Source organism: Perca fluviatilis, chromosome 13, assembly GCF_010015445.1.
Source record: "Perca fluviatilis chromosome 13, GENO_Pfluv_1.0, whole genome shotgun sequence".
NCBI classification, from domain to species: Eukaryota; Metazoa; Chordata; class Actinopteri; order Perciformes; family Percidae; genus Perca; species Perca fluviatilis.
This window is the reverse complement of record NC_053124.1, coordinates 35,155,891-35,181,787: the sequence shown is the minus strand read 5'-3', so window position 1 is coordinate 35,181,787 and position 25,897 is coordinate 35,155,891. Positions and strand designations below refer to the sequence as shown.

Sequence of the window (25,897 nt, the reverse complement as noted above, 5' to 3'; positions counted from 1 at the left end):
CCTAAGTGGAATGCAGCCATCATTAATGGTTTAATACCAGGGCCTCTCCTAAGTGGAATGCAGCCATCATTAATTCAATTCAATTCAATTTTATTTATAGTATCAAATCATAACATAAGTTATCTCGAGACACTTTACAGATAGAGTAGGTCTAGACCACACTCTATAATTTACAAAGCCCCAACAATTCCAACAATTCCAGTAATTCCCTCAAGAGCAAGCAGTGCGACAGTGGCGAGGAAAAACTCCCTCTTGGGAAGAAACCTCGGACAGACCCAGGCTCTTGGTAGGCGGTGTCTGACGAGCCGGGTTGGGGTGTGATGAACAGTGGCGATAGTAGTCACATTAATAATGGAACAGTGACTGGATGTAGCGGGAAGCTGCAGGGTTCAGCAGGACGCAGCATGACATTGCAGGGCATCGCGGAGCTCAGCAGGGAGTGCAGCAGGACCACGGCGACAGCTGCAACCAGGATCTTGGTGCCAACGTTCTCTTCAAGGAAATACGCTTGGGGAAAAGCATAGGGGCCCGCGGAGATAAACTCCCCAGAAGCTAGGATTAGTAACAAGCATTTCTGGGACGGGCTGCACACAAATAGTAATAGTAATAGTAACAGTAATAGAAAGGGAGAGGAGAGAGCAGCTCAGTGTGTCAAAGGAAGGAAGTCCCCCGCGCAGTCTAGAACTATAACAGCGTAACTATAACAGGTAACTAAGAGAGACAGGTCATAAGGAGAGGTAGCTTTTTCGGGCTTAGAACTCTCCCCCGCGGATCTGGCTTGGCTGGCCTGCCTCCCTCTACTTTGTTATGTATTATTAATCTAACAATTATGAAGAGAAGCAGTTGGGCCAGTTAGGTGAACACTGCAACTCCTCACTCCCTAACTATAAGCTTTATCAAATAGGAGAGTTTTAAGTTCATTCTTGAATGAGGTGACAGTTTCTGCCCCCCGAACCCAGATCGGGAGCTGGTTCCATAGGAGAGGAGCCAGATAACTGAAGGCTCTAGCTCCCATTCTACTTTTAGAGACTCTAGGTACCACCAGTAACTCTGCATTCTGGGAGCGCAGTGCTCTAGTAGGACAATAGGGTATTAGGAGCTCTTCTAGATATGATGGTGCTAGACCATTTAGAGCTTTGTAGTCATTAATGGGTTTGAATACACCTGTGCTGTTCCTACTATGACATGTCAACATGTCTGCCGTGAAAATAGTCTATTATAGCACAGACTCAGAAAATACCCTAAAAAATAACCCAACTACTGTACTGTACTGGCCTGCTTCCCTCTACTTTTATTACATTATTGATTATATGGTAGATGAGTCTAACGACTATGATGAGAAGCATCATAGTCTGCATAGTCATGCTGCAACTCCTCACTCCCTAACTATAAGCTTTATCAAAGAGGAGAGTTTTAAGTTTACTCTTAAATGTGGTGATGGTGTCTTCCCCCCAAACCCAGACTGGGAGCTGGTTCCACAGGAGAGGAGCCTGGTAGCTGAAGGCTCTGGCCCCCAGTCTACTTTTAGAGACTCTAAGAACCACAAGTAGCTCTGCATTCTGGGAGCGTAGTGCTCTACTAGGACAATAAGCTACTAAGAGCTCTTCTAGGTATGATGGTGCTTGACCATTTAGAGCTTTGTAGGTCAGGAGGAGGATTTTAAATTCAATCCTGGATTTTACAGGAAGCCAATGCAGAGAAGCTAATACAGGAGAAATATGATGTCTTTTCTTAGTTCTTGTCAGAACACGTGCTGCAGCATTCTGGATCAGCTGGAGAGTCTTAACGGTTTTACTTGGGCAACCTGATAGTAAGGAATTACAGTAGTCCAGCCTGGAAGTAACGAATGCATGGACTAGTTTTTCAGCATCGTTTTGAGATAGGATGCTCCTAATTGCTCCTAATCATTCTCTTTCTGCTCTCAGTGAAGGCGGTCGCTTTCTCTCCCTCTCCCTCCCAGGCCTACCCTGCTTGCTATCTTGTCTCGTGTTGTCTGTTGTTAACTTTTTAGAGACTCTCCCTGCAAGGCTCAGGCTCTACAAACCCAAATTATGGAACTGACTAACTGGTCTCTCAGCGCAATTGACACTGTATTCTCGAGGAGGAGCACTGGTACGGGTGAGCCAGCATGTCCTGACGGAACGTTTGCTGCGGGGTATACGATGGACGGCTGGGAGAAATGGCGTGTCGTGTGTCTCTCTGCTCTCTCCGTGGAGGACGTTGAGGATATCTACCTATTCGGAACCATGATAACTGGACTGCTGCTGATTGGAGGATGCTTCGCCCTGGTTTATCGAGAAATTAAAAAGACTCTGGTAGCTGTCCAAAGCCCAAGGAAGCTGCCTGGCCTGACTGAAGCTGTTGAAAAAGCGATCAGTTTGCAAACTGCGATTATCAGTGACCAAACTGGGACTATTAATCGCGTGATGGAATACAACATGGTAATGACCCGCGGCTTGGATACCATCATGCAGAAGGTCACTGAATTGGAAAGGAAAATTGACCAGTTGAACAGATGAACAATATGTCTGTTAAATTAGAGCAGCCATTCGTGTAGACCAAACAAATTTAATCTTTCGGCCCCCTTATCTTGAACGGACTTGCCAAGGCCGTTCTTGAAACAAACAGTCACCCTGTTGGGGCTCTGCAAGCGAGACGCTCTTGTTCCTCCCCCGTCTTCCCCAGTGCCTGCTGATTTTCGTATCGGTTCTGGACTGTTCAGGGGTGTCACCACGGCAACGTGCTGTGTTATCGCTATGACATTCTGCGGACTGAGACACTAGTGGGCTGCCGGGCTGTGCGTTTCTCAGCAGGCTGAACCCGCCCCCTCCCCCCCGCCCTGTACCCCCAGTCCCACGCCTTCACCGCTAAATGTGCAACTGTACATTTATGTTCCCTCTCCTCTCCTCATGTCATGCTGTATCTGTTGCGAGAGTTAGGAGAGAGTTGAGATGGCGCCGCATATGGCGACTCGGTGTTTGTGCATGTTGCTTTAATGTGACTTGCACATACGATACCAAGACACATCCCTTGTGTGTGTAAACATACTTGGCAATAAAGCTTTTCTGATTCTGATTCTGATTCTGATTTTGGCAATGTGATGAAGGTGAAAAAAAGGCTGTTCTAGAGGTTTGTTTTAAGTGAGCATTAAAGGATATTCTGATCAAAAATAACTCCTAGATTTCTGAGAGTAGTGCTGGAGGCCAGGACAATACCATCCGGGTTAGCTATATATTTGGATAATGAGGTTTGGAGGTGTTTAGGGCCCAGGACAATCACTTCAGTTAGCACAAATACCCCAAATACCCCTGATCCTTTATAACACAACATACAGACATCACAAATACCCCAAATTCCCCTGATGCTCTATAACACAACATACAGAGAGCACAAATACCCTAAATACCCCTGATGCTATATAATACAACATACAGACAGCACAAATACCCCAAATACCCCTGATGCTCTATAACACAACAGACAGCTTAATTACCCTAAATACCCCTGATGCTCTATAATACAACATACGGACAGCAGAATTACCCTAAAACCCCTGATGCTATATATCAGTGTTTCTCAAATGGGGGTACGTGTACCCTTAGGGGTACTTTGGAGCACTGCAGGGGGTACGTGAGATTTATTTTTAAATATGTGAATTTAATAATATCATTCATGCATAATTCCCTTAAAAAAATTATACTATAATAGTAAATTAATTCAGTAATGTATTTTAAACATTTGAAGTAAATGAAAAACATTTAAATGTTTTTCAGTTACAAAGTAGTTTTTAAGTTAATCAGACAGGGGTGGTGCAGCGCTGTAATGTTCCTCTTTATACAGGCTTTTTTCCCCAAAAGAACTATTTGCGCTGGTCACAGAGACAGAGACTTATAGAATCTTATTGTTACCCCTCCAAAACTCCCCCAGTCTTCATACCACATACCAGATTCTAAAATCTGATGCATCTCCCAAAATCCCCTGTCACTTACTAAACATATCAGGTGTCAGTTTATTAAACATATTCGGGGCTATAGTGGCCCCTTGTTGACAAAATAAAATCAGTCTGAATTGTGAGTCACAAACATTTTATTTCTCTAAATAATCTTCCTCCAAAATCAAACACAAAGTCACAAACAGTCAGAGACAAACAATGTACAAATAAAATTATTTTGAATGATAAGGCTCCTGGATCCCGGACAATGGTCGACCAATCAGATGGCCAATGAAACGACCAATCAGAGAAGTCAGTTTTTTTACATGTGTTTTTGTACAGTGCACTATTATCGGAGTATATGTGTCTGTGTCGACATGTGTGAGTCTGCCGTTGTGTCTCTGTGCGTGTGTGAGTCTGCCGTTGTGTCTCTGTGTGTGAGTCTGCTGTTGTGTCTCTGTGCGTGTGTGAGTCTGCTGTTGTGTCTCTGTGTGTGAGTCTGCCGTTGTGTCTCTGTGTGCATGTGTGAGTCCGCCGTTGTGTGTCTGTGTGCATGTGTGTGAGTCTGCCATTGTGGCTCCATGAGTCTAAATGTTTAATGGAGTAAATATATATATATGTATATGTATGTTTGTGTCTCCGTGAGTCTAAATGTATATGTTTATATCTGGCGGCGGTTGGTTCGGGATCGTCTCTTGGACATCCTGTTTCTCACCAGAGCTTTGGGCTGAGGAATGATTGGCTGAGGGGGGAGGGCATGGGCGGGGCTTATTATAATGTGGCCAGTGCTTAGCTGAGGGAGGACGGGGCTTTGCTGGGGGAGGACGGGGCTCTGAGGTTTGGCGGAACGAGAGTTGAACTTGTTCTTCCCTTCTTCTTCAGAGTCAGAGGTCTCATCTTCTGTCAGAAAAACAAATACGTAATCACATGAATAAATAACCCTTATATATAATAAATAAATAACCCTAACCCCCAGCTAGCAGAGTTAGAAGTTAGCTCCAGTTAACTAAAGTGTTTCTGCAGGCGTACGTGAGATTACTTTAATTCCTAAAATAATTAAACTGTTAAAACGACTGGATTCAGAGATGATTCTAAACATTTGAAATGTAGCTGCATTAAAATGTTTTATAGTTAGGAGGTTGTTGTTGAGCTTGTTCCTCTTTATAAAAGCTTTCAACTAAAATGTTGGTGCTGTTAAGGGGTGATGGGCTGCAAACATATTACAAAGAGTACATTAAAAGAAGAAGTTTGAGAACCCCTGATCTCCCATAGCGTTAGCTAGCGTTAGCTAGCGTTAGCTAGCGTTAGCTAGCGTTAGGGTGGCAGTGAGCTACAGTAACATCTGAATAAAACAACCATCTGCTGCTGTAAATAAACAGAAAACTTAACAAGGCTGCTAATGCTACCTAGGTAGCCTCTTACTAGCATGGGGGTTCTTGACATTACTTGAACTGAAGACAGAAACCTCTGTTATGTTCGGGGTTATATGGTTTACAGTGACGTAGAAGTTCTAACAGACAGCATTAAAACTGTAATGCTTAGTAGCGCCACAAGGTGGAGCATCCCTTTGTTACTCTGGTGATGTACCAGAGAGAAGACGTGTGGCTGTCTTCTCTCCTTGAACCGCCACACATCAAGAGAGACTTCACTAACGAGTTGGAGCAGGTTATGATGTATAATGTATGATATATATATATATATATATCCATACATACATACAGGATCTCACAAAAGTGAGTACACCCCTAACATTTTAGTAAATATTTCATTATATCTTTTAATGGGACAACACTGAAGAAATTACACTTTGATACAATGTAAAGTATTAGGTTACTTGTATAACACTGTAAATGTGCAGTCCCCTCAAAACCTAGAGATTGGCATGGGGTACTTTCCATAAAATCATCTCTCAATGCAATGATGTGGGGCTATTTTAATTCCAAAGGCCAAGGGAACTTTATCAGGATGCATAGTATCCTGGATCCATGAAATAACTGGCCTTTAAAAATAAAAATCTGCCTGCCTCTATGGGAATTTAACATAGGGGTGTAGTGACTTTTGTTGCCAGCAGTTTAGACATTAATGGCTGTGTTTTGAGTTATTTTGAGGGGACAGCACATTTACACTGTTATACATGCTGTAAACTTAAAGGAACATGCCGACTTATTGGGAATTTAGCTTATTCACCGTAACCCCCAGAGTTAGACAAGTCGATACATACCCTTCTCATCTCTGTGCGTGCTGTAAGGCTGTCTGACGGATCCAGCGGCATCAGCCCATCACAGAACATGCAGGTAACTGGTTCCAGCAATCCTACTGCTCCGAATAAGTGACAAAATTACCCAACATGTCCTTTATTTACATGTTGTGATTTGTAGAGTCACAGCGTGTACAAAAAACAACGTAACATGACACACAGCCATCTTCTAACCATAAACAAACCGGGAACTATATTCTCGGGCGGAAGAATATAGTACTTGGGCGGAGTGATATGCTCGCAGCAAGCCTGTCTGAGAATATAGTTCCCAGTTTGTTTACTGTTAGAAGATGGCTGTGTCTCATGTTACGTTGTTTTTTGTACATGCTGTGACTCTACAAATCACAACATGTAAACAGGAACATGTTGGCGTTATTTTGTCACTTTTGTCACAATTCGGAGCAGTAGGCTAGTTGGAACCAGTTACCTGCAGGATCTGTGCTGGGCTAAGCTAATGCTGGAGCCGTCAGACAGCATTACAGCACGCACGGAGATGAGAAGGGTATGTATCGACTTGTCTTCTTGGGTTACGGTGAATAAGCTAAATTCCCAATAAGTCGGCGTGTGCCTTTAATACTTTACATTGTAGCAAAGTGTAATTTCTTCAGTGTTGTCCCATTAAAAGATATAATTAAATATTTACTAAAATGTGAGGGGTGTACTCACTTTTGGGAGATACTGTATGTATATATATATATATATATATATATATATATATATATATATATATATATATATGTATGTATGTATGTATTAATGTTCATGTATGATAAGTAAATATATCGCCGTGGAGAGCTGGCTTAGTATGGTCAATGTTGTAGAATGAAGTAACAGTGTAGAAACTCTTTTTTAAAAATCCTTAATACCAACTACTGTCTTCTCCTTGCCTATACTGCATTTGGGTCCAAGTATTTTTTGCAGTGAATCAAATGTTTTATGGTCCTGATTCCTCTTGTAGCTGGATGCCTTGGTTCCAGGCTTAAAACTTTCTATATAAGCATTTAATGAAATGTTAATGGAGATACTGAACGGGGAAATCACTTCAGAAAACAGAGCCGTTAAAAAGCTGTTCACACTCATCTGTTCCAGAATCTTTAATCTGAACAGGACTTTATTTATCAAACTGTCCGGTGTACCAGTATCAACCAAAGGTTCAGACACACTGTCTGGTGTGGTAGGGTTAGTACCAGCCAAAGTTTAAGACACAGTCTGGTGTACCAGTACCAGCCAAAGGTTCAGACACACTGTCTGGTGTGGTAGTGTTAGACACACTTACTCTGGTAACCCTAACCCTGTAGGTAATGTACAATACAGTTATATATGTTTAATACAGAATGTTATAAAAACGTAGATCTTTGTCTCACCATCTTCTTCCTCTTCACTCTTTGCAGCAGCTACAGGTTCTGAAATCAATCAATCGATCAGTCAATAACTCAGTCAGTCAATCAATCAATTAATCAGTCAATAACTCAGTCAGTCAATCAGTCAGTCAATCAATCAATCAATCAATCAATCAGTCAGTCAATCAAGAGAATCTTTTATAAAAACAAACAGATTTAAACAAACATTGGGAGGTAGAAGAAGAAAAGATGACTTACCGGGTGCTGTCACCTGATTGGCTGATTGAGCTGAAACAAACAGAACAATAAAAAAATGAACTGATAAAATAAAAGAATACATAGATACAGGAACGGATGGATGAGTTTCCAAGGATTCAGAAACTGTTCTCATAAAGAATTCAATAAAGTCGATCTGTGATTTCAGACTCGAGTTACAGAATCATTGATTTCATACTCTAAAGAAACAGCAACATTCCTCATTAACTCTGCATTAAAACTCTAACTTGGTCATATTTGTATTTTTATCTTTCTTTTGGTTTATGAATACATCGTTTTTATGATTTTCTATTTTCAAAGTTTCCCCATGAAGGACAAATACAATATTTATATTTATATTCAATATATATATATTTTTTTAATATTTTTGACACATTTTCTGACGTTTTGTCTCTTTTTTAAAGCACTTTTTTAAATGTTTTTGTCACTTTTTTCGACTTCTTCAATGCTTTTTTCACTAACACCAACTTATTACCACTAGTTTTACACTTATTTTTGGAATTCATGGTTGATACATTATTTTGAAATGATGACTTATTTTGACTAATATTAGAGGAGGGGTGTGCGTGTGTGTGTGTGTGTGTCAACCTATGTTGATGGAGAATCACAGATGTGTATCTCAAAGTTTAGTCAGGTTTTAAGTCCTTTTAAAGTTTTTCAAATTATATAAAATTGGCTACCCAAAATTCAATGAAAGTAGTGATCAAGTACTTGCAATTGTACTGAACGTTTTGGGTAATTTGGTTAAAAAGAAACCCATATTTCTCTTATAGAAGTTTTGAGAAAGGGTCAAATTTGACCCAAGGACAACACAAGGGTTAACTTTGGCCGGTAACTTTGTAAAGTTACGAGCCAGTTTAGCTGGTGATGAACGAAGCAAATAATTCTGCGTTAGTTTGACTCAGTGTTTCCAGATTTGTCTGTTTTCCACCAAGACATTTGGGTGGTATTGTGTGATTGGCTTGGAAACGTAATCTGTATCTGGCAACACTGCTTGCTGTACTAATCCTACATTTCCCATGAACACTATGGTGTGATTTGTTGTACAACCGTCGGCTGCGTGTCAGCGTGTTATATCGATTAGGAGCTACGCTGAAACAAAAGACAAATGGTAAAGTAAAATTAGTTAGGAAACAAACAACAAGTGGCTAGTGGAAAGTCTGATTGGCTGTTAACTTTAAAGATCTGTTAGCCATGTTGGCGGGGGAGCAAATATGTTAATTTTAAGTCCTGGTTCTACTTTTTCAGAAACTAAAAAAGATAATAATAATAAAATAATGTAACGTGTTGAGTTCTCACCGTCTGCAGTCTCTGAACTGGAGCTGCTCATATCTGAAATACATTAAAACCTTTTATAATCATCATCATCACCATCATCATCATCATCATCCATATAGGTATAGATTTTGGGGTGTGCAGCGGATTTAGAAGAGGTAGATTGACCAAAAGAGGTAAAATAACCGTTCAGGGTGCTCAAAACCTCTTTGGAAAACAGGAACTGGATCTACTTTGCTTCATTGTGAGTTGAAGAATTCAAGATTTAAACTACTTCTGGCTTTAACATCGTGTTCCTACCTGCAGGTCCTCCTCCGTAATACTGGGACTCATCTGGAATCAATTCAAACAAACATTATTAATTAATAGTGAAGACGAAGACAAGTTCAGGCCCTTAAAATCTGACTCCAATTATCTCTAGACGTCTTTTTCTTCCCCAATGTATTTGTTGATGGTAATACTAGAACAACTGTAAATAACTTCACTGTGACGATAGGATTCAACTTCAGTAATCAGTATTTCAAGCATTACAAGGTGTTTGCATATGGTTTCGCAATCTTAAGACTAGACTTGCCCTAGCAATCAGACAATGCTGTACAGGTCTCAGGTTTGTCCCGTCTCTTCCAGAATGTGAACCCCGTTATCTCACTATCCTATGCTTTTATCATGCAGGCCGCTCCTTCAGTCTCCGGGCAGATCCGCATTTCCCCAACAACCGGCTCACCTCCCGTATCCAAGGTGGGCTGATGTCACTATCCAGATATTTCCCATTTTTCACCGCGGCTGACAGTTACACCATACTTCAAACAAGCTGACCTTGAAGCAAAGCTGTTTGCTGCAAACTTATCTAACTGTTCCTGTTTGATCACATTTAATTAAAGGTCAAGCTGAAACTGACTCAGACATTCTTAAATAATGAGAGGCTTTATGCCTCTAAATCCCAACCTTTAGTCAAACAAACACGCAACTCTTAATGCAAAAACAGTAAATATATAAGATGATTATTGGTCAGATTATTCCTTCAATAGGTCGCTTCTCTTTTATCTGGAGAGGCTATAGAAAGGTTTATGTCAAAGCTTTTTCTAGTTTAAGGACCAAATATTGGTTGTTTAATAAACATGTTGACATGTAACATCGTCCATCCTGCTGCTTCACTTCCACATGTTGTGGTTTATGGGGACACGTTAAGGTTGTTGGGGTTTATGGGGACACGTTAAGGTTGTTGGGGTTTATGGGGACACGTTAAGGTTTTTGTGGTTTATGGGGACACGTTGACGTTGTTGTGGCTTATGGGGACACATTAACGTTGTTGTGGTTTATGGGGACACATTAACGTTGTGGTTCATGGGGACACGTTAACGTTGTTGTGGTTTATGGGGACACATTGACGTTGTGGTTTATGGGGACACATTAACGTTGTTGTGGTTCATGGGGACACGATAAGGTTGTTGTGGTTTATGGGGACATGTTAACGTTGTTGTGGTTTATGGGGACACGTGAAGGTTGTTGTGGTTTATTGGGACACATTAAGGTTGTTGTGGTTTATGGGGACACGTTGACATTGTTGTTGTTTATGGGGACACGTTGACGTTGTTGTGGTTTATGCGGACACATTGACGTTGTTGTGGTTTATGGGGACACGTTGACATTGTTGTGGTTTATGGGGACATGTTAACGTTGTTGTGGTTTATGGGGACACGTTAACGTTGTTGTGGTTTATGGAGACACGTAGACGTTGTTGTGGTTCATGGGGACACGATAAGGTTGTTGTGGTTTATGGGGACATGTTAACGTTGTTGTGGTTTATGGGGACACGTTAACGTTGTTGTGGTTTATGGAGACACATAGACGTTGTTGGGGTTTATGGGGACACATTGATGTTGTTGTGGTTTATGGGGACACATTGATGTTGTTGTGGTTTATGGGGACATGTTGACGTTGTTGTGGTTTATGGGGACACGTTAACGTTGTTGTGGTTTATGGAGACGCGTAGACGTTGTTGTGGTTCATGGGGACACGATAAGGTTGTTGTGGTTTATGGGGACATGTTAAGGTTGTTGTGGTTTATGGGGACACGTTAACTTTGTTGTGGTTTATGGAGACACGTAGATGTTGTTGTGGTTTATGGGGACATGTAGACGTTGTGATTTATGGGGACACGTAGACATTGTGGTTTATGGGGACACATTAATGTTGTTGTGGTTTATGGGGACACGTAGACATTGTTGTGGTTTATGGGGACACATTAACATTGTTTTGGTATATGGGGACACATTAATGTTGTGGTTTATGGGGACACATTAACGTTTTTATGGTTTATCGGGACACGTAGACATTATTGTGGTTTATGGGGACACATTAACATTGTTGTGGTTTATGGGGACAAGTAGACGGTGTTGTGGTTTATGGGGACACATAGACGTTGTTGTGGTTTATGTGGACACGTCGATGTTGTTGTGGTTTATGGGGACACATTAACATTGTTTTGGTTTATGGGGACACATTAATGTTGTTGTGGTTTATGGGGACACAATAACATTGTTGTGGTTTATGCGTAACATTGGTTTTTTTTGTTTTTTTTTTGGGGTTTTTTTTTTTTTTTTTTTTAAGGAGTTGAGTTTCAGATCAAATAAAACTAACAGAAGACTTTGACATCTTTAGGTTAGGGTTAGATCTACAGTACATTATTTAAACTAACAGAAGACTTTGACATCTTTAGGTTAGGGTTAGATCTAAAGTACATTAATTAAACTAACAAGACTTTGACATCTTTAAGGTTAGGGTTAGATCTACAGTACATTAATTCAACTAACAGAAGACTTTCACATCTTTAGGTTAGGGTTAGATCTACAGTACATTAATTAAACTAACAGAAGAAGTCTTACCAGGCTGATCAGGCGAGACTGCGTTCATGCTCTCTGAAACAACACAAAATCATCATGGTTCAGTCAGAATATCTTCAGATGTTAAACAGTAGCTGAGATGATCCTGTATGTCTCTGAACTGTCTCTGAACTGTCTCTAAACTATCTCTAAACTGTCTCTGAATTGTCTATAAACTGTCTCTGAACTGTCTCTGAACTGTCTCAGGAAACTGTTTTCTCATACAGGAAAATATAAATGTACACGTCTTTGATATAAAAGTTAACACATTTTAATCAACATACTTAATAAATGTTTGTGTTTTTGTATCGCTGACTGGTTTCTTTCATATGTGAAAACAGATGAGAATTGAAGTTGATGAGAATAAGTTCCTCTGGGAATTATTCTGCTGTATTTTCAGATGTATCTGCCGCCATCTTGTGGCGTTTAAACGATGCTACATCATCCAGTTAGTCTCGACGCTGACAGACAGCAGAGTGACAGAAACACTTTAGTTAACTGATCCAGAGACACAAAGGGTTAAAAATAACAGGAATATTTAGTTAGACTTATTAGATTAAATCAATTTGAATGTAAATTATGTTTAGTTGATTTCATATTATGACATCATCAACAGTTCATCCATCTTTGTTTTCGTTTTTCTGCCTGCATTTGTTCATGTGGGCCGTTTTACATTAATATTTCCATTTTAATCTGTAAGATTATTAAAGTTTGTGACTCACCTGTGGGGGCTTCATCAGACGTGGAGTCTTTATCTGATGGACAGAGACAGACATAAATGTGAGACAGAGAAAGACAGACAGGTGAGACAGAGACAGACAGACAGGTGGGACAGAGACAGAAAGACAGATGAAACAGACAGACAGGTGAGACAGAGACAGATAAACAGACAGAGAGGTGAGACAGAGACAAACAGACAGGTGAGAAAGACAGACAGACAGATAGATAAGACAGACAGACAAACAGATACTCAGACAGACAGACTGGGCGGCTGTGGCTCAGTGGTAGAGCAATCTGAAGGTTGGTGGTTTGATCCCTGGCCCATGTTGAAGTGTCCTTGGGCAAGACACTGAACCCTGAGTTGCCCCCGATGCTGTGCATCGGAGTGTAAATGTGTGTGAGTGTTTATCTGATGAGCAGGTGGCACCTTGTACGGCAGCCTCGGCCACAGTGTATGAATGTGTGTGAATGGTGAATGGTTCCTGTACTATGTTAAAGCGCTTTGAGTAGTCGTTAAAACTAGAAAAGAGCTATATAAAAACAGTCCATTTACAATTACAGACAGACAGACAGGTAAAGGACAGACAGATCTGTGATGAGAGACAGATGGATGATCACCTGTTGACATGGCTTGTATTCCAGCATCTGTAAACACAAAACATTATTGTATTTATTATGCATATTATATATAATATATGTACTATTATATATCTCTATATAATCTCATAACCCGTCAACCCTGATATACTTTCAGTCTGATTTCATTATTTTATTTAACCTTTATTTAAACCTACATTGTGTAATGTTTTGAGTTGATTCTTAGCATAAACCCCCTTTGTTCTTTCACAAATATGTGCTCAATCATGTGTAATAACTTCCACCAACTAATCAAAGTATTCTCGTAATTCTAGAATCTGCCATTCAGAATCATTCTGAATACATACGGGCGACTCGCTCGAATGACGACTGCCATGTTGCTCCTCCATCTTTAAAATAGCCAAAGAGGGACATACCTCCATCTTTAAAATACCTTAACCAAAGAGGGACAAACCTCCATCTTTAAAATACATTAGCCAAAGAGAGACATACCTCCATCTTTAAAATACCTTAACCAAAGAGGGACATACCTCCATCTTTAACCCTCATGCCCTCTTCGGGCATTTTTGTACATTTTTCTCAAGTTTTTTTTTTCATTTTGTGATACTTTTTGCTGTGTTACTGCTTATGGTATGAAATTTTGTAGGAACCTTTCTTTTTAGTCAACATTTTTAAATCCAGTGTTTTTTACTTTTACATGTTTTTTATACTTAAATGATTCATTTTGTACCCTCTGGACACCTTTGTGGCAAAAATGTACACGCACACAAAAACTGCTATTAAATCATCATATATCAATATTTTTTTCTGCTTTTTTTCCATAAATCACTTAAACAACTTCTAACTTAATCAAAACCACCAAACATTCAATAATTTTCAGGATCTTAACCCTTTAAATGCCAGTTTATTTATTTGAAGTATTTAATTATTTATTAAAAAAACCACAAAATTTTTTTTCTTTTCCCATATGATGAATAATATGGAGATGGGGTTTTGGTGGGGATTAGAGGCTTGGATATGTCAAAGATAAGCAACAAAACTGATTTGATTGCATTAGTATTTTTTATGTAGTTCCAGATACTCCCTCTGGACACCTTTCGCGGAAAGTGGGTCAAAGCCCCAGTTGACTTCCATTATAACCCACATTTTTATCTCACTGCCTTTGTATAGTACATAAATTTATAGTAATGTCAGCATTTCATTTTGAACTGAAGATCCTGTCCATCCTAACATTGAATGGACAGTCGGCAAGTCTGGTCTCCATCTAATACTGAGACGCTGCGCAGACAGACTTGCCGATTCTTCACTGTCCATTCAATGTTAGGATGGACAGGATCTTCAGTTCAAAATGAAATGCTGACATTACAGAATGCATGGTTTTATACTCTAAAGGCCGTGAGATACAAACATGTGGTTATAATGGAAGTCAATGAGGCATTTTTGTCCATGAAGGTGTCTAGAGGGAGTATCTGGAACTACATAAAAAAAACTAATGCAATCAAATCAGTTTTATTGCTTATCTTTAAATATCCAAGCCTCTAATCCCCACCAAAGCCCCATTCCCCTATGATTTATTTTATGGAAAATAATTAATGTTCTATTGGGTTTTTCATAAATAATTGTTACTTCAAAGAATTAAAACTGGCATTTAAAGGGTTAAAATCCTGAAAATGATTAAATGTTTGGTATTTTTGAGCAAGTTAGAAGTTGTTTAAGTGATTTATGAAAAAAAGCAGAAAAGAATATTGATATATGATGATTTAATATCAGTTTTTTGGACATGTACATTTTTGCCAGGAAGTTGTCCAGAGGGAGTATCTGGAACTACATAAAAAGTACTAATGCAATCAAATTAATTTTGTTCATAATCTTTGACATATCCAAGACTCTAATCACCACCAAAGCTCCATTCCCCTACGATTTATTTTATGGAAAATAATTAATGTTCTGTTGGGTTTTTCATAAATAATAATTACTTTAAAGAATTAAACTGGCATTTAAAGGGTTAAAATCCTAAAAACTATTGAATGTTTGGTAGTTTTGAGCAAGTTAGAAGTTGTTTAAGTGATTTATGAAAAAAAAGCAGAAAAAAATATTGATATATGATGATTTAATAACAGTTTTTTGGACATGTACATTTTTGCCTCGAAGATGTCCAAAGGGAGTATCTGGCATTATGTAAAACATATTGATATATGATGATTTAATAGTTTTTGTGTGCGTGTACATTTTTGCCACGAAGGTGTCCAGTGTTATTTTTTTTGAGGATGGCATGAGGGTTAAAATACATTAACCAAAGAGGGACATACCTCCATCTTTAAAATACATTAACCAAAGAGGGACATACCTCCATCTTTATAATACATTAGCCAAAGAGGGAGATACCTCCATCTTTATAATACATTAACAAAAGAGAGACATACCTCCATCTTTACAATACATTAGCCATAGAGGGAGATACCTCCATCTTCATAATACATAAACAAAAGAGAGACATACCTCCATCTTTATAATACATTAGCCAAAGAGGGACATACCTCCATCTTTATAATACATTAACAAAAGAGAGACATACCTCCATCTTTAAAATTCATTAGCCAAAGAGGGATATACCGCCATCTTTAAAATACATTATCCAAAGAGGGATATACCTCCATCTTTATAATACATTAGGCAAAGAGGGACATACCTCTGCCTTTTGCCCTCTTACACTCAGTGGCACTGTGATGAATGCCAGGGGAGAGTACTCACCAGGGAAGTGAAAAAGAGAATTAAAACCACAACGCGACAGGCAAAGCAACAAGACCAAAGTTAATATTGGAGTGGCTAGAACAGCTGCGTGGAAATGATGGAGATACTAAGAGCTAATTTTGGGTCTGGCCACAGTAGGAGGAAGGGCTAGAAAGTAATATACAGTTGTCATATACAATTTCACCGCTAGATGGGAGAAATTCTTACACAATCTAGCTTTAAACAGGAGTTTTTTCTGTTGTCCTGGCTGAGACAGCAGCACTAAGTTTACCATAAAAGAACTACAGACTGAAGTCAAACAGGAAATTACATCAAACTGGCATTGATCAGAGTTCAGTGACACAGAGAAATTAACTTCTTCCTTTCTCTCCACATGTGCTAGCATTCTTGACATTGTTTCTCCTCTAAAAGTTTTGCGACCCAAATCTAAATCTGAGCCATGGTTTAATGACACTACCCGTGCAGCTAGGAGAGAGTGCAGAGCGTCGGTGGAAGAAAGACAAGCTTCATGTATTTTATGAAATTTTAAAGGAAAGCTGGAGAACGTATCAAAAAATAGTGAAAGCTGAAAAAACTAGATATCTAAAAGAACAAATTGTCCGAAATTTAAACAGACCACGTGCCCTTTTTGAAAGTATTGTTTAGAAGCTTCTTCTGAAGTCTGTGAGAATTTTTTACACTATTCTTTAGATAAGATTGCCTCCATTAGAGTTCATATTTCCCCACCTGTATCCGACCCCTTTGAAATACTGACCTGTTTAACAGTGTTTGATCAGTTTGAGCCCATGTCGCTTTCTTGCCTCAATAAATTAATTTTACAGCTCAAACCTTCAGTATATCCTACGGACATTATCCCCCCTCACCTTTTAAAAGAGGTTTGTCCAAGACTTCAGGAATTGTCCCAGCTTATTGCAAGGAGGCAAATGTTGTACCTCTAATTAAAAAGCAAAATCTGGACGCTACAATTTTAGCTAACTACAGACCGATATCAAAGCTTCCTTTTATTTCTAAAATTTTAGAAAAAATAGTTTTTGCACAATTACAATCCTATTTAGATACAAATGGTATTTTAGAAATTTTTCTGTCTGGTTTTAAAGCTTTTCATACTACCGAGACTGCACGTTTTTAATGATCTTTTATTAACTACAGACCGTGGGGACTCAGTTATTCTTGTGCTTTTAGACCTTACTGCTGCTTTCGACACAATTGATCATGCCATTCTTATCTCTCGCCTAGAGCATTGTATAGACATCCATGATACTGCCCTGCAGTGGTTCAGATCATATTTATCTGACCGATTTTTTTCTGTAAAACTTGGTGACTCTACATCATCTATTGCCCCCCTTCTCTGTGGAGTCCCTCAAGGCCCAGTTCTTGGACCACTACTGTTCTCCTTGTACCTTCTCCCTCTTGGAAATATTTTCAAAAGACATGGTATTTCCTACCATCTTTATGCGGATGACTCGCAAATCTTTTATTACACAGAAAAAAAAAAGGGAAATCCTTCATTTTTTTTTTTTTTTTTTTTTTGTTTTTTAAATAAATGTTTTTTTTTATATAATTTTTTTTTAAATAAAAAAAAAAAGGGGGTTTTTTTTTTTTGACCCCCGCGGGTTTGTGACTCCATTCCCGTAAATCTTGGTTCCCTGCAGCAATATGTAAAGCCAGTAGTTACCAATTTAGGTATTAAAATTGATAGTGATTTTAAGCTTGATAAACAAATAAACATGGTGGTTAAATCTAGTTTTTATCTTTTAAAAAAGAAAAAAGAAAAGTGATTCATTCTTTTATTTCGACCCGTTTGGACTACTGTAATGCACTTTACATTGGCGTGAACCAAACTTCTCTTTCACGCTTACAGTTAGTCCAAAATGCAGTTGCTCGTCTGCTAACAGGAACCCGGAAACATGACCACATTACTCCCATTTTGGCCTCACTCCACTGGATTCCTGTAGATTTTAGAATACATTTTAAGATTTTAATGTTTGTTTTTAAGTCCCTAAATGGTTTGGCACCTCAGTACATTTCTGAGCTCCTGCACATTTACACCCCGTCAAGGTCATTGAGGTCGGGGGGATCAGCTGCGGCTGAACGTGCCCAGGACCAGGCTGAAGACCAGAGGCGACCGCTCTTTCTCAGCAGTTGCTCCCAAATTATGGAATGATTTACCACGCACATTAAAGTTGCGCCCACCCTCCACACCTTTAAATCTCATTTAAAAACATATTTTTACTCCCTGGCTTTTGATTCACCATAAGAGCTACTGTGGTCTTTGTTGTCGCTGTCATTGTTGATGTGTTTGTTTTGTTTTGTTTTATATTTTTATCTCTGTAAAGCACTTTGGTAACCTTGTTGTTTGCTTAAATTGTGCTATATAAATAAAGTGGATTGGATTGGATTGGAGTGACAGTCAATCATTAATAAAGTTTTATTAACTTCATGCTAATAAGATAATCTATAAAATGATTCTATAACTCAGCGAGATCACAGAACAAAATGTTATTATACAGTTATTTAAATAAGACAAACCAGCTGTGTCAGACAAACTGCAGAGATGTCTGCAGAAACCCGAATCAGAGATGAATCGTAACGCAGACAGTTTCTCTCTGGGTTTATGTTACGTTTACAAATTAAAAACACATGCAATTGGACATGTTTTTGGATCATTATCATCATCATATCTGTCTAAAACTTAAAAGCTAGAAAAGCTAGAGCAGAGAATATAAAACTAACAATCAAAACACTTAAAGACAAAACAAGTCCACTGGGGACCGACTACAATCATTAGATCTGAGGAAAGTAAATTAGTTACATTCATTCGGCTTGGGAACTTGAGCCTTATTATGGTGGGGAAACCCTGGCAGCTTGGCGTTAGGGTTACCCTAACCCTAGCCTAACCCTAACCCTGTTCTGTCTCTGGGTCATTATTATATATATTAATATATGGTGGGGAAACCCTGGCAGCGTGGGGAATAACCCAGAGACACAACGTAACACAATCAGACATTTTCAGAGAATATTGCTGATAAAAACACAGTTTAAATTAGTCTTTTTTTCTCACACCAAAAGAAAAACAGCATCTTTCTTGATGAAAGGAACCAAACGTTACCCTGAGTTTGTCCCTAAAACACTTGAAAAAAATTGTTTTGCAGGAAAAACTCACATATTAATACTTAAATCAGAGCAGATATGAGTCAGATTAAATCTCACCGTTGGAGTCGAGGTCTCCCATCACCAGCAGGACGAACAGCGAGAACAGAAGAACAACGTTCCTGCAACACAAACACAACAGCTCCTGGGTTATATTTAACCTTAAACCTTTAGGTTTTATATTTACTTATATTAAACCTAACCCTTTATATTTTATTATATTTCAGCCTTATCTTCAGGCTGCGCTGTGATTGGCTCGTTATATCACTGCAACTAAAGAAAAACAGGCCAAAGCTTAAAATATTGCGTAATAATTTAGTTAATCATTATTTATCAGGGTTAATAATTATTTAAATAATTACTTTTCTTTTGGAATAAGGTCGAGATTATAATGTTTTTAAGAATATAAATTCCATATGAGAGAACTTTGGACGTCCAATTATGCGTCCATTTACATTTGAAATACCACTTCAGATTAATTTAATAAACATTTCCAAAGAAAGTTGACCTCTGAACTAAACTGTGAATCAAAAGGACGACTCAACACACTAAAGTCTAAATATAAAAACGTGTTTCTGTCTCAGCGTCTTATTCTGTTAGATCGAATTTCTCCTCCATGTCTGAGGAGTGTTGCATTGTGGGACGTTAGATTTCTGCAGACTGCAGTTTTTAACATGGTCAATGTTTTACACAGTAAATGGACTAAAACAAAGATAGAGATGAGAATATGGACGTACCTGGTGAGCATGATGCGTTCTGATTGGGCCCTGGATCCGTTCGGCAGGTGAGTGCAACTCTGCAGAAACCTTCTGGCTCTGTGCGCCTGGCACTGCTGTTTATATATCTGCCGAAATGTCATGAGTGTGTGTGTGTGTGTGTGTGTATGTAACAGAGGGAGAGTTTCAGGTTTCTGTGTTAATGCTAGGCGGGAGGAGGTGAAGAAGACTCCCACACAGGTTTGTCTTTCTGTATCAAACAAGACTTATCTTTAGTTAAAGGTCAGCAAGGTTAACGTGTAGTTAGGGTGTCTTTTATGTTTGGTTAATGTCATCTGTAGTCCAGCAGAGCGGACAGATTTATACAAAATCTTTCAGTCATTCAAACGATGGCTTTTCAAAGAGATTCTTGTTTCCTCAAAGTTGATCTGATATTTGTAGGAATGTGTTTCAGGTCATTGAGACACATCAATTACAGACAAACAGATTACAATAGTAAATTTTAAAAAAGGTGCCAAGTAGACTTAAAACACGAAAATACAAAAAAACAAAACAAGATTCCTAAGATGTTTTTTATCCAGTGCCCTTAAAATGAGTTTAAAATCCCCTACTGGGATCAACCTGGACAGGTTGGATCCTGCTGCAATGTATTCCAGCTTCAGGTTTAAGACGTTAAACCTAACCCTAGCTCTGTAAGAACTGATAGGATGTAGCTCTATAAGAACTAATAGGACGTAGCTCTATAAGAACTGATAGGACGTAGTCCTATAAGAACTGATAGGATGTAGCTCTATAAGAACTAATAGGACGTAGCTCTATAAGAACTGATAGGATGTAGCGCTATAAGAACTGATAGGATGTAGCTCTACAAGAACTGATAGGACGTAGCTCTATAAGAACTGATAGGATGTAGCTCTATAAGAACTAATAGGATGTAGCTCTATAAGAACTGATAGGATGTAGCTCTATAAGAACTAATAGGACGTAGCTCTATAAGAACTGATAGGATGTAGCTCTATAAGAACTGATAGGATGTAGCTCTACAAGAACTGATAGGACGTAGCTCTATAAGAAATTATAGGATGTAGCTCTGTAAGAACTGATAGGATGTATCTTTGTATGAACTGATATGACGTAGCTCTTTAGGAACTGATAGGACGTAGCTCTGTAGGAACTGATAGGATGTAGCTCTATAAAAACTGATAGGATGTAGCTCTATAATAACTGATAGGATGTAGCTCTATAAGAACTGATAGGAAGTAGCTCTATAAGAACTAATAGAACATAGCTCTATATGAACTAATAGGATGTAGCTGTACAAGAACTGATAGGATGTAGCTCTATAAGAATTGATAGAAAGTAGCTCTATAGGAACTAATAGGACGTAGCTCTATAAGAACTGATAGGAGCGTAGGCTGTGACTGCGGAGATTGCACTTTTTTCTATTCCGTGAAACTTTCCTAAGAAATAAAAATTCTCCACAACTTTATCAGAAAACAAATCAACAGTAAGAGACATTTCCAAATGGATTCAACAGCTTTGAAGAAAATAATAAAAAATGAAGTAATTCTGACTTTTAAGAAAGGTTCTGACTGGTTTTATGTCCTTTGGGGAGTTTCCTGACGTCCTCTCGGTTCAGGGAATCCCCGTCAAACAGACAGAGAGTCCGAACATTAGCAGCCGGTCGAGTTACAGCAGAACATTGGATCCTTCAGATGATTGCTCTGATAGAAGAACAATCAGAGCAGAACCTTCCTGATAGTAGACAGACAGAACCAAACAGAACAATAGAAAGACAGACAGACAGAACCACAGACAGACAGACAGACAGAACCACAAACAGACAGACAGAACCAAACAGAACAATAGAGAGACATACAGAACCACAGACAGACAAACAGAACCACAGACAGACAATCTCACTTTGTCATAATGTCCTGGAAAGGTGTTTTATCATTGTCTTTGACTTACAATGAAATTTGATATTTAGGAGACAACAGAAGTCTGATGAACAGTTTTAGTTATTGGTCACTCAGATGAACCTGTAGATGAAAAAGATTGTTGGAGACAATTACATGGCTGATAGCTAGCTTGTCTTGTTATTTAACATATTGTCACATTATATTTACTGATTGCCAACAGTACACAATGTTATTGACTTTGAATCTTGCTAGCATAGTGTTAACTTTCTGGTTTTTAGCTGTCTGAGCTGAGGAGACTAGAAATTTTTCCCATTGCTAAGGGTGGCAAGTCATATCTAAGGCCCGTCCTATTTCCTGGAGCAGTTAACAATGTTTGCATGGCATAAGATCCTTAATATAGGATGGAAATTATTGAATTAAACTTTCCACCGTAAACAAACAGCACTATAAATGAATAGTTATTGTTTGACAAACTTCAAGATTTTAATTCTTATACAAAATAAAATATATATATATATTAAATGTTTTAAAAACATTATTTGGCAAGTGACCAGGATATAAGCAGGTTAATGCCCTTCTAGGAGTCCATTACCAGGAATTAATGGACTCCGCTGAATGCGTGTGTGAGTGTGTGTGTGTGTCTCTGTATGTCTGTGTGTGAGTGTGTGTGTGTGTGTGTCTCTGTATATCTGTGTGTGTGTGTGTCTCTGTCTGTGTGTGTGTGTGTGTGTGTGTGTGTGTGTGTGAGGGGATATCTGGGGACAGAAGCCATTCTACTTACTTTTCCATTACAACAGAGCACACACACACACACACACACACACACACACACACACTGATAATGGCAGTGGTATTTGGGAATCAAAGCCTCGTCTGTCTGGAAGTTTCTGTGTAAACGGAGAGTGGGCTGAATGGCTGAAGAAGCTTTTTAAAGCAGCGCTGCTTCATTCAGCCGACGCTGCGGCTTTGAAACTCTGTAAGGTCAGATTTACATGTTTATAGAGCTTCCATCCATTAATCAGTCCTCCATCCTTTCATGCTCAATCCCTCCGTCCTCTGTCTGTCCCAGGGCGTCCCCCAGGACGGAATACACGTCTTTATACCTGAAACTATGGCTGTAGAATGAAGTAAATACACGTCTTTATACCTGAAACTATGGCTGTAGAATGAATTAAATACACGTCTCTATACCTGAAACTATGGCTGTAGAATGAATTAAATACACGTCTCTATACCTGAAACTATGGCTGTAGAATGAATTAAATACGCGTCTTTATACCTAAAACTATCACTGTAGAATGAAGTAAATACACGTCTTTATACCTGAAACTATCACTGTAGAATGAAGTAAATACATGTCTTTATACCTGAAACTATCACTGTAGAATGAAGTAAATACACGTCTTTATACCTGAAACTATCACTGTAGAATTAATTAAATACATGTCTTTATACCTGAAACTATCACTGTAGAATTAATTAAATACACGTCTTTATACCTGAAACTATCACGTAGAATTAATTAAATACACGTCTTTATACCTGATACTATGGCTGTAGAATGAATTAAATACACGTCTTTATACCTGATACTATGGCTGTAGAATGAATTAAATACACGTCTTTATACCTGATACTATCACTGTAGAATGAATTAAATACACGTCTTTATACCTGATACTATGGCTGTAGAATGAATTAAATACACGTCTTTATACCTGATACTATCACTGTAGAATGAATTAAATACATGTCTTTATACCTGATACTATGGCTGTAGAATGAATTAAATACACTTCTTTATACCTGAAACTATCACTGTAGAATGAAGTAATACATGTCTTTATACCTGAAACTATCACTGTAGAATGAAGTAAATACACGACTTTATACCTGAAACTATCGCTGTAGAATTAATTAAATACACGTCGTTATCCCTGAAACTATCACTGTAGAATGAAGTAAATACACGTCTTTATACCTGATACTATCACTGTAGAATGAAGTAAATACACGTCTTTATACCTGATACTATGGCTGTAGAATGAAGTAAATACACTTCTTTATACCTGAAACTATCACTGTAGAATGAAGTAAATACATGTCTTTATACCTGAAACTATCACTGTAGAATGAAGTAAATACATGTCTTTATACCTGAAACTATCGCTGTAGAATTAATTAAATACACGTCGTTTATCCCTGAAACTATCACTGTAGAATGAAGTAAATACACGTCTTTATACCTGATACTATGGCTGTAGAATGAATTAAATACATGTCTTTATACCTGATACTATGGCTGTAGAATGAATTAAATACACGTCTTTATACCTGAAACTATCACGTAGAATTAATTAAATACACGTCTTTATACCTGATACTATGGCTGTATAATGAATTAAATACATGTCTTTATACCTGATACTATAGCTGTAGAATGAATTAAATACACGTCTTTATACCTGATACTATCACTGTAGAATGAATTAAATACACGTCTTTATACCTGATACTATCACTGTAGAATGAATTAAAAACACGTCTTTATACCTGAAACTATCACTGTAGAATGAAGTAATACATGTCTTTATACCTGAAACTATCACTGTAGAATGAAGTAAATACACGACTTTATACCTGAAACTATCACTGTAGAATGAAGTAAATACACGACTTTATACCTGAAACTATCGCTGTAGAATTAATTAAATACACATCGTTATACCTGATACTATCACTGTAGAATTAATTAAATACACGTCTTTATATCTGATACTATCACTGTAGAATTAATTAAATACATGTCTTTATACCTGATACTATCACTGTAGAATTAATTAAATACACGTCTTTATACCTGATACTATCACTGTAGAATTAATTAAATACATGTCTTTATACCTGAAACTATCACTGTAGAATGAAGTAAATACATGTCTTTACCCCGGAAACTATCACTGTAGAATGAAGTAAATACACGTCTTTATACCTGATACTATGGCTGTAGAATGAAGTAAATACGTCTTTATAACTGAAACTTATATAACTATCACTATAGAATAAATACTTAGCTCTGTTAAGCTCACAGTCACCTATTAATCAAGTAACTCAACCACCGCTGATAAGCACCATGCAGACCACCATGCAGAGCGCCATAGTCGGCGTCGCTGAGCTGTGTAGTGGCTTAAACAGCCAGCAACTGGTACTCAGACAGCAACCGGTACTCAGCCAGCAACCGGTACTCAGACAGCAACCAGTACTCAGCCAGCAACCAGACAGCAACCGGTACTCAGCCAGCAACCAGACAGCAACCGGTGCTCAGCCAGCAACCGGTACTCAGCCAGCCAGTGCTTGCCGTCATGGAACCAGCCTGCAGTCTCCTAGTTTTGAAGGATATCTTACATTTTTGTGTGAACCCATTTTGGTACGATATCATACGGGAACGTTCATGAGAAGACGTTGAAGCGATGAAGAAACATTAAAGCTGCTTCTTATTCACAGAGCGATGAGACAAAGAGTGTCCTCTTCTTTTCATTAACCGGAGGAATGCTGAATCAGTTTCATTCCTCTGATGGAAACTGATCTTTATGAAGGTGAGACAGCGAGCGCCGGGCGGTACGGCGGCGAGCCGGAGCGTCTGCCAGCAGAGTAATAAGTCTCGTCACTCAGATCTCCATCAGCGGGACAAATTACAGAAATACCAGACAGGATCAGTGAGGATGAAACTGAATCAGGATCAGCTGATATCAACATGTCTGCATCAACAACAGCAACACGAACCATCAGACAGACACAGACACTGTCAGTTTACCTTTATATTATACCTTAACCATCCACTTTATATTATACCTTAACCATCCACTTTATATTAAACCTTAACCATCCACTTTGTATTATACCTTAACCATCCACTTTATATTAAACCTTAACCATCCACTTTATATTAAACCTTAACCATCCACTTCATATGATACCTTAACCATCCACTTTATATTATACCTTCACTTTTCACTTTATATTATACCTTAACCATCCACTTTATATTATACCTTAACCATCCACTTTATATTAAACCTT

At 38.4% G+C, this 25,897-nt stretch overlaps 1 protein-coding gene across 2 annotated transcripts; it reads right to left on the bottom strand.

The window, feature by feature from the left end:
* Positions 1-4,428: 4,428 nt before the first annotated feature.
* Positions 4,429-19,988, bottom strand: si:ch211-133n4.6 (uncharacterized protein LOC797776 homolog). 2 transcript variants are annotated; one of them, XM_039820361.1, is made up of 10 exons: positions 19,917-19,988; positions 19,240-19,301; positions 13,300-13,326; positions 12,684-12,716; positions 11,965-11,997; positions 9,380-9,412; positions 9,104-9,136; positions 7,787-7,816; positions 7,553-7,591; positions 4,429-4,831 (listed from the first exon to the last, which is right to left on the bottom strand). In XM_039820361.1, the coding sequence occupies exons 1-10, from the start codon at positions 19,925-19,927 to the stop codon at positions 4,593-4,595; spliced, it is 540 nt and encodes a 179-aa protein (XP_039676295.1). In that variant the 5' UTR covers positions 19,928-19,988; the 3' UTR covers positions 4,429-4,592. The 2 variants fall into 2 exon arrangements, with proteins under 2 accessions (XP_039676295.1, XP_039676296.1); XM_039820362.1 differs by having other exon boundaries at positions 4,429-4,828.
* Positions 19,989-25,897: the final 5,909 nt, after the last annotated feature.

Coding starts and splice junctions, on each gene's coding strand:
- si:ch211-133n4.6 (XM_039820361.1), bottom strand. Junction 13,327..19,239: donor GGGAGACCTCGACTCCAACG/GTGAGATTTAAT, acceptor TTGTGTTTACAG/ATGCTGGAATACAAGCCATG. Junction 4,832..7,552: donor GAGTGAAGAGGAAGAAGATG/GTGAGACAAAGA, acceptor TTTTTCTGACAG/AAGATGAGACCTCTGACTCT.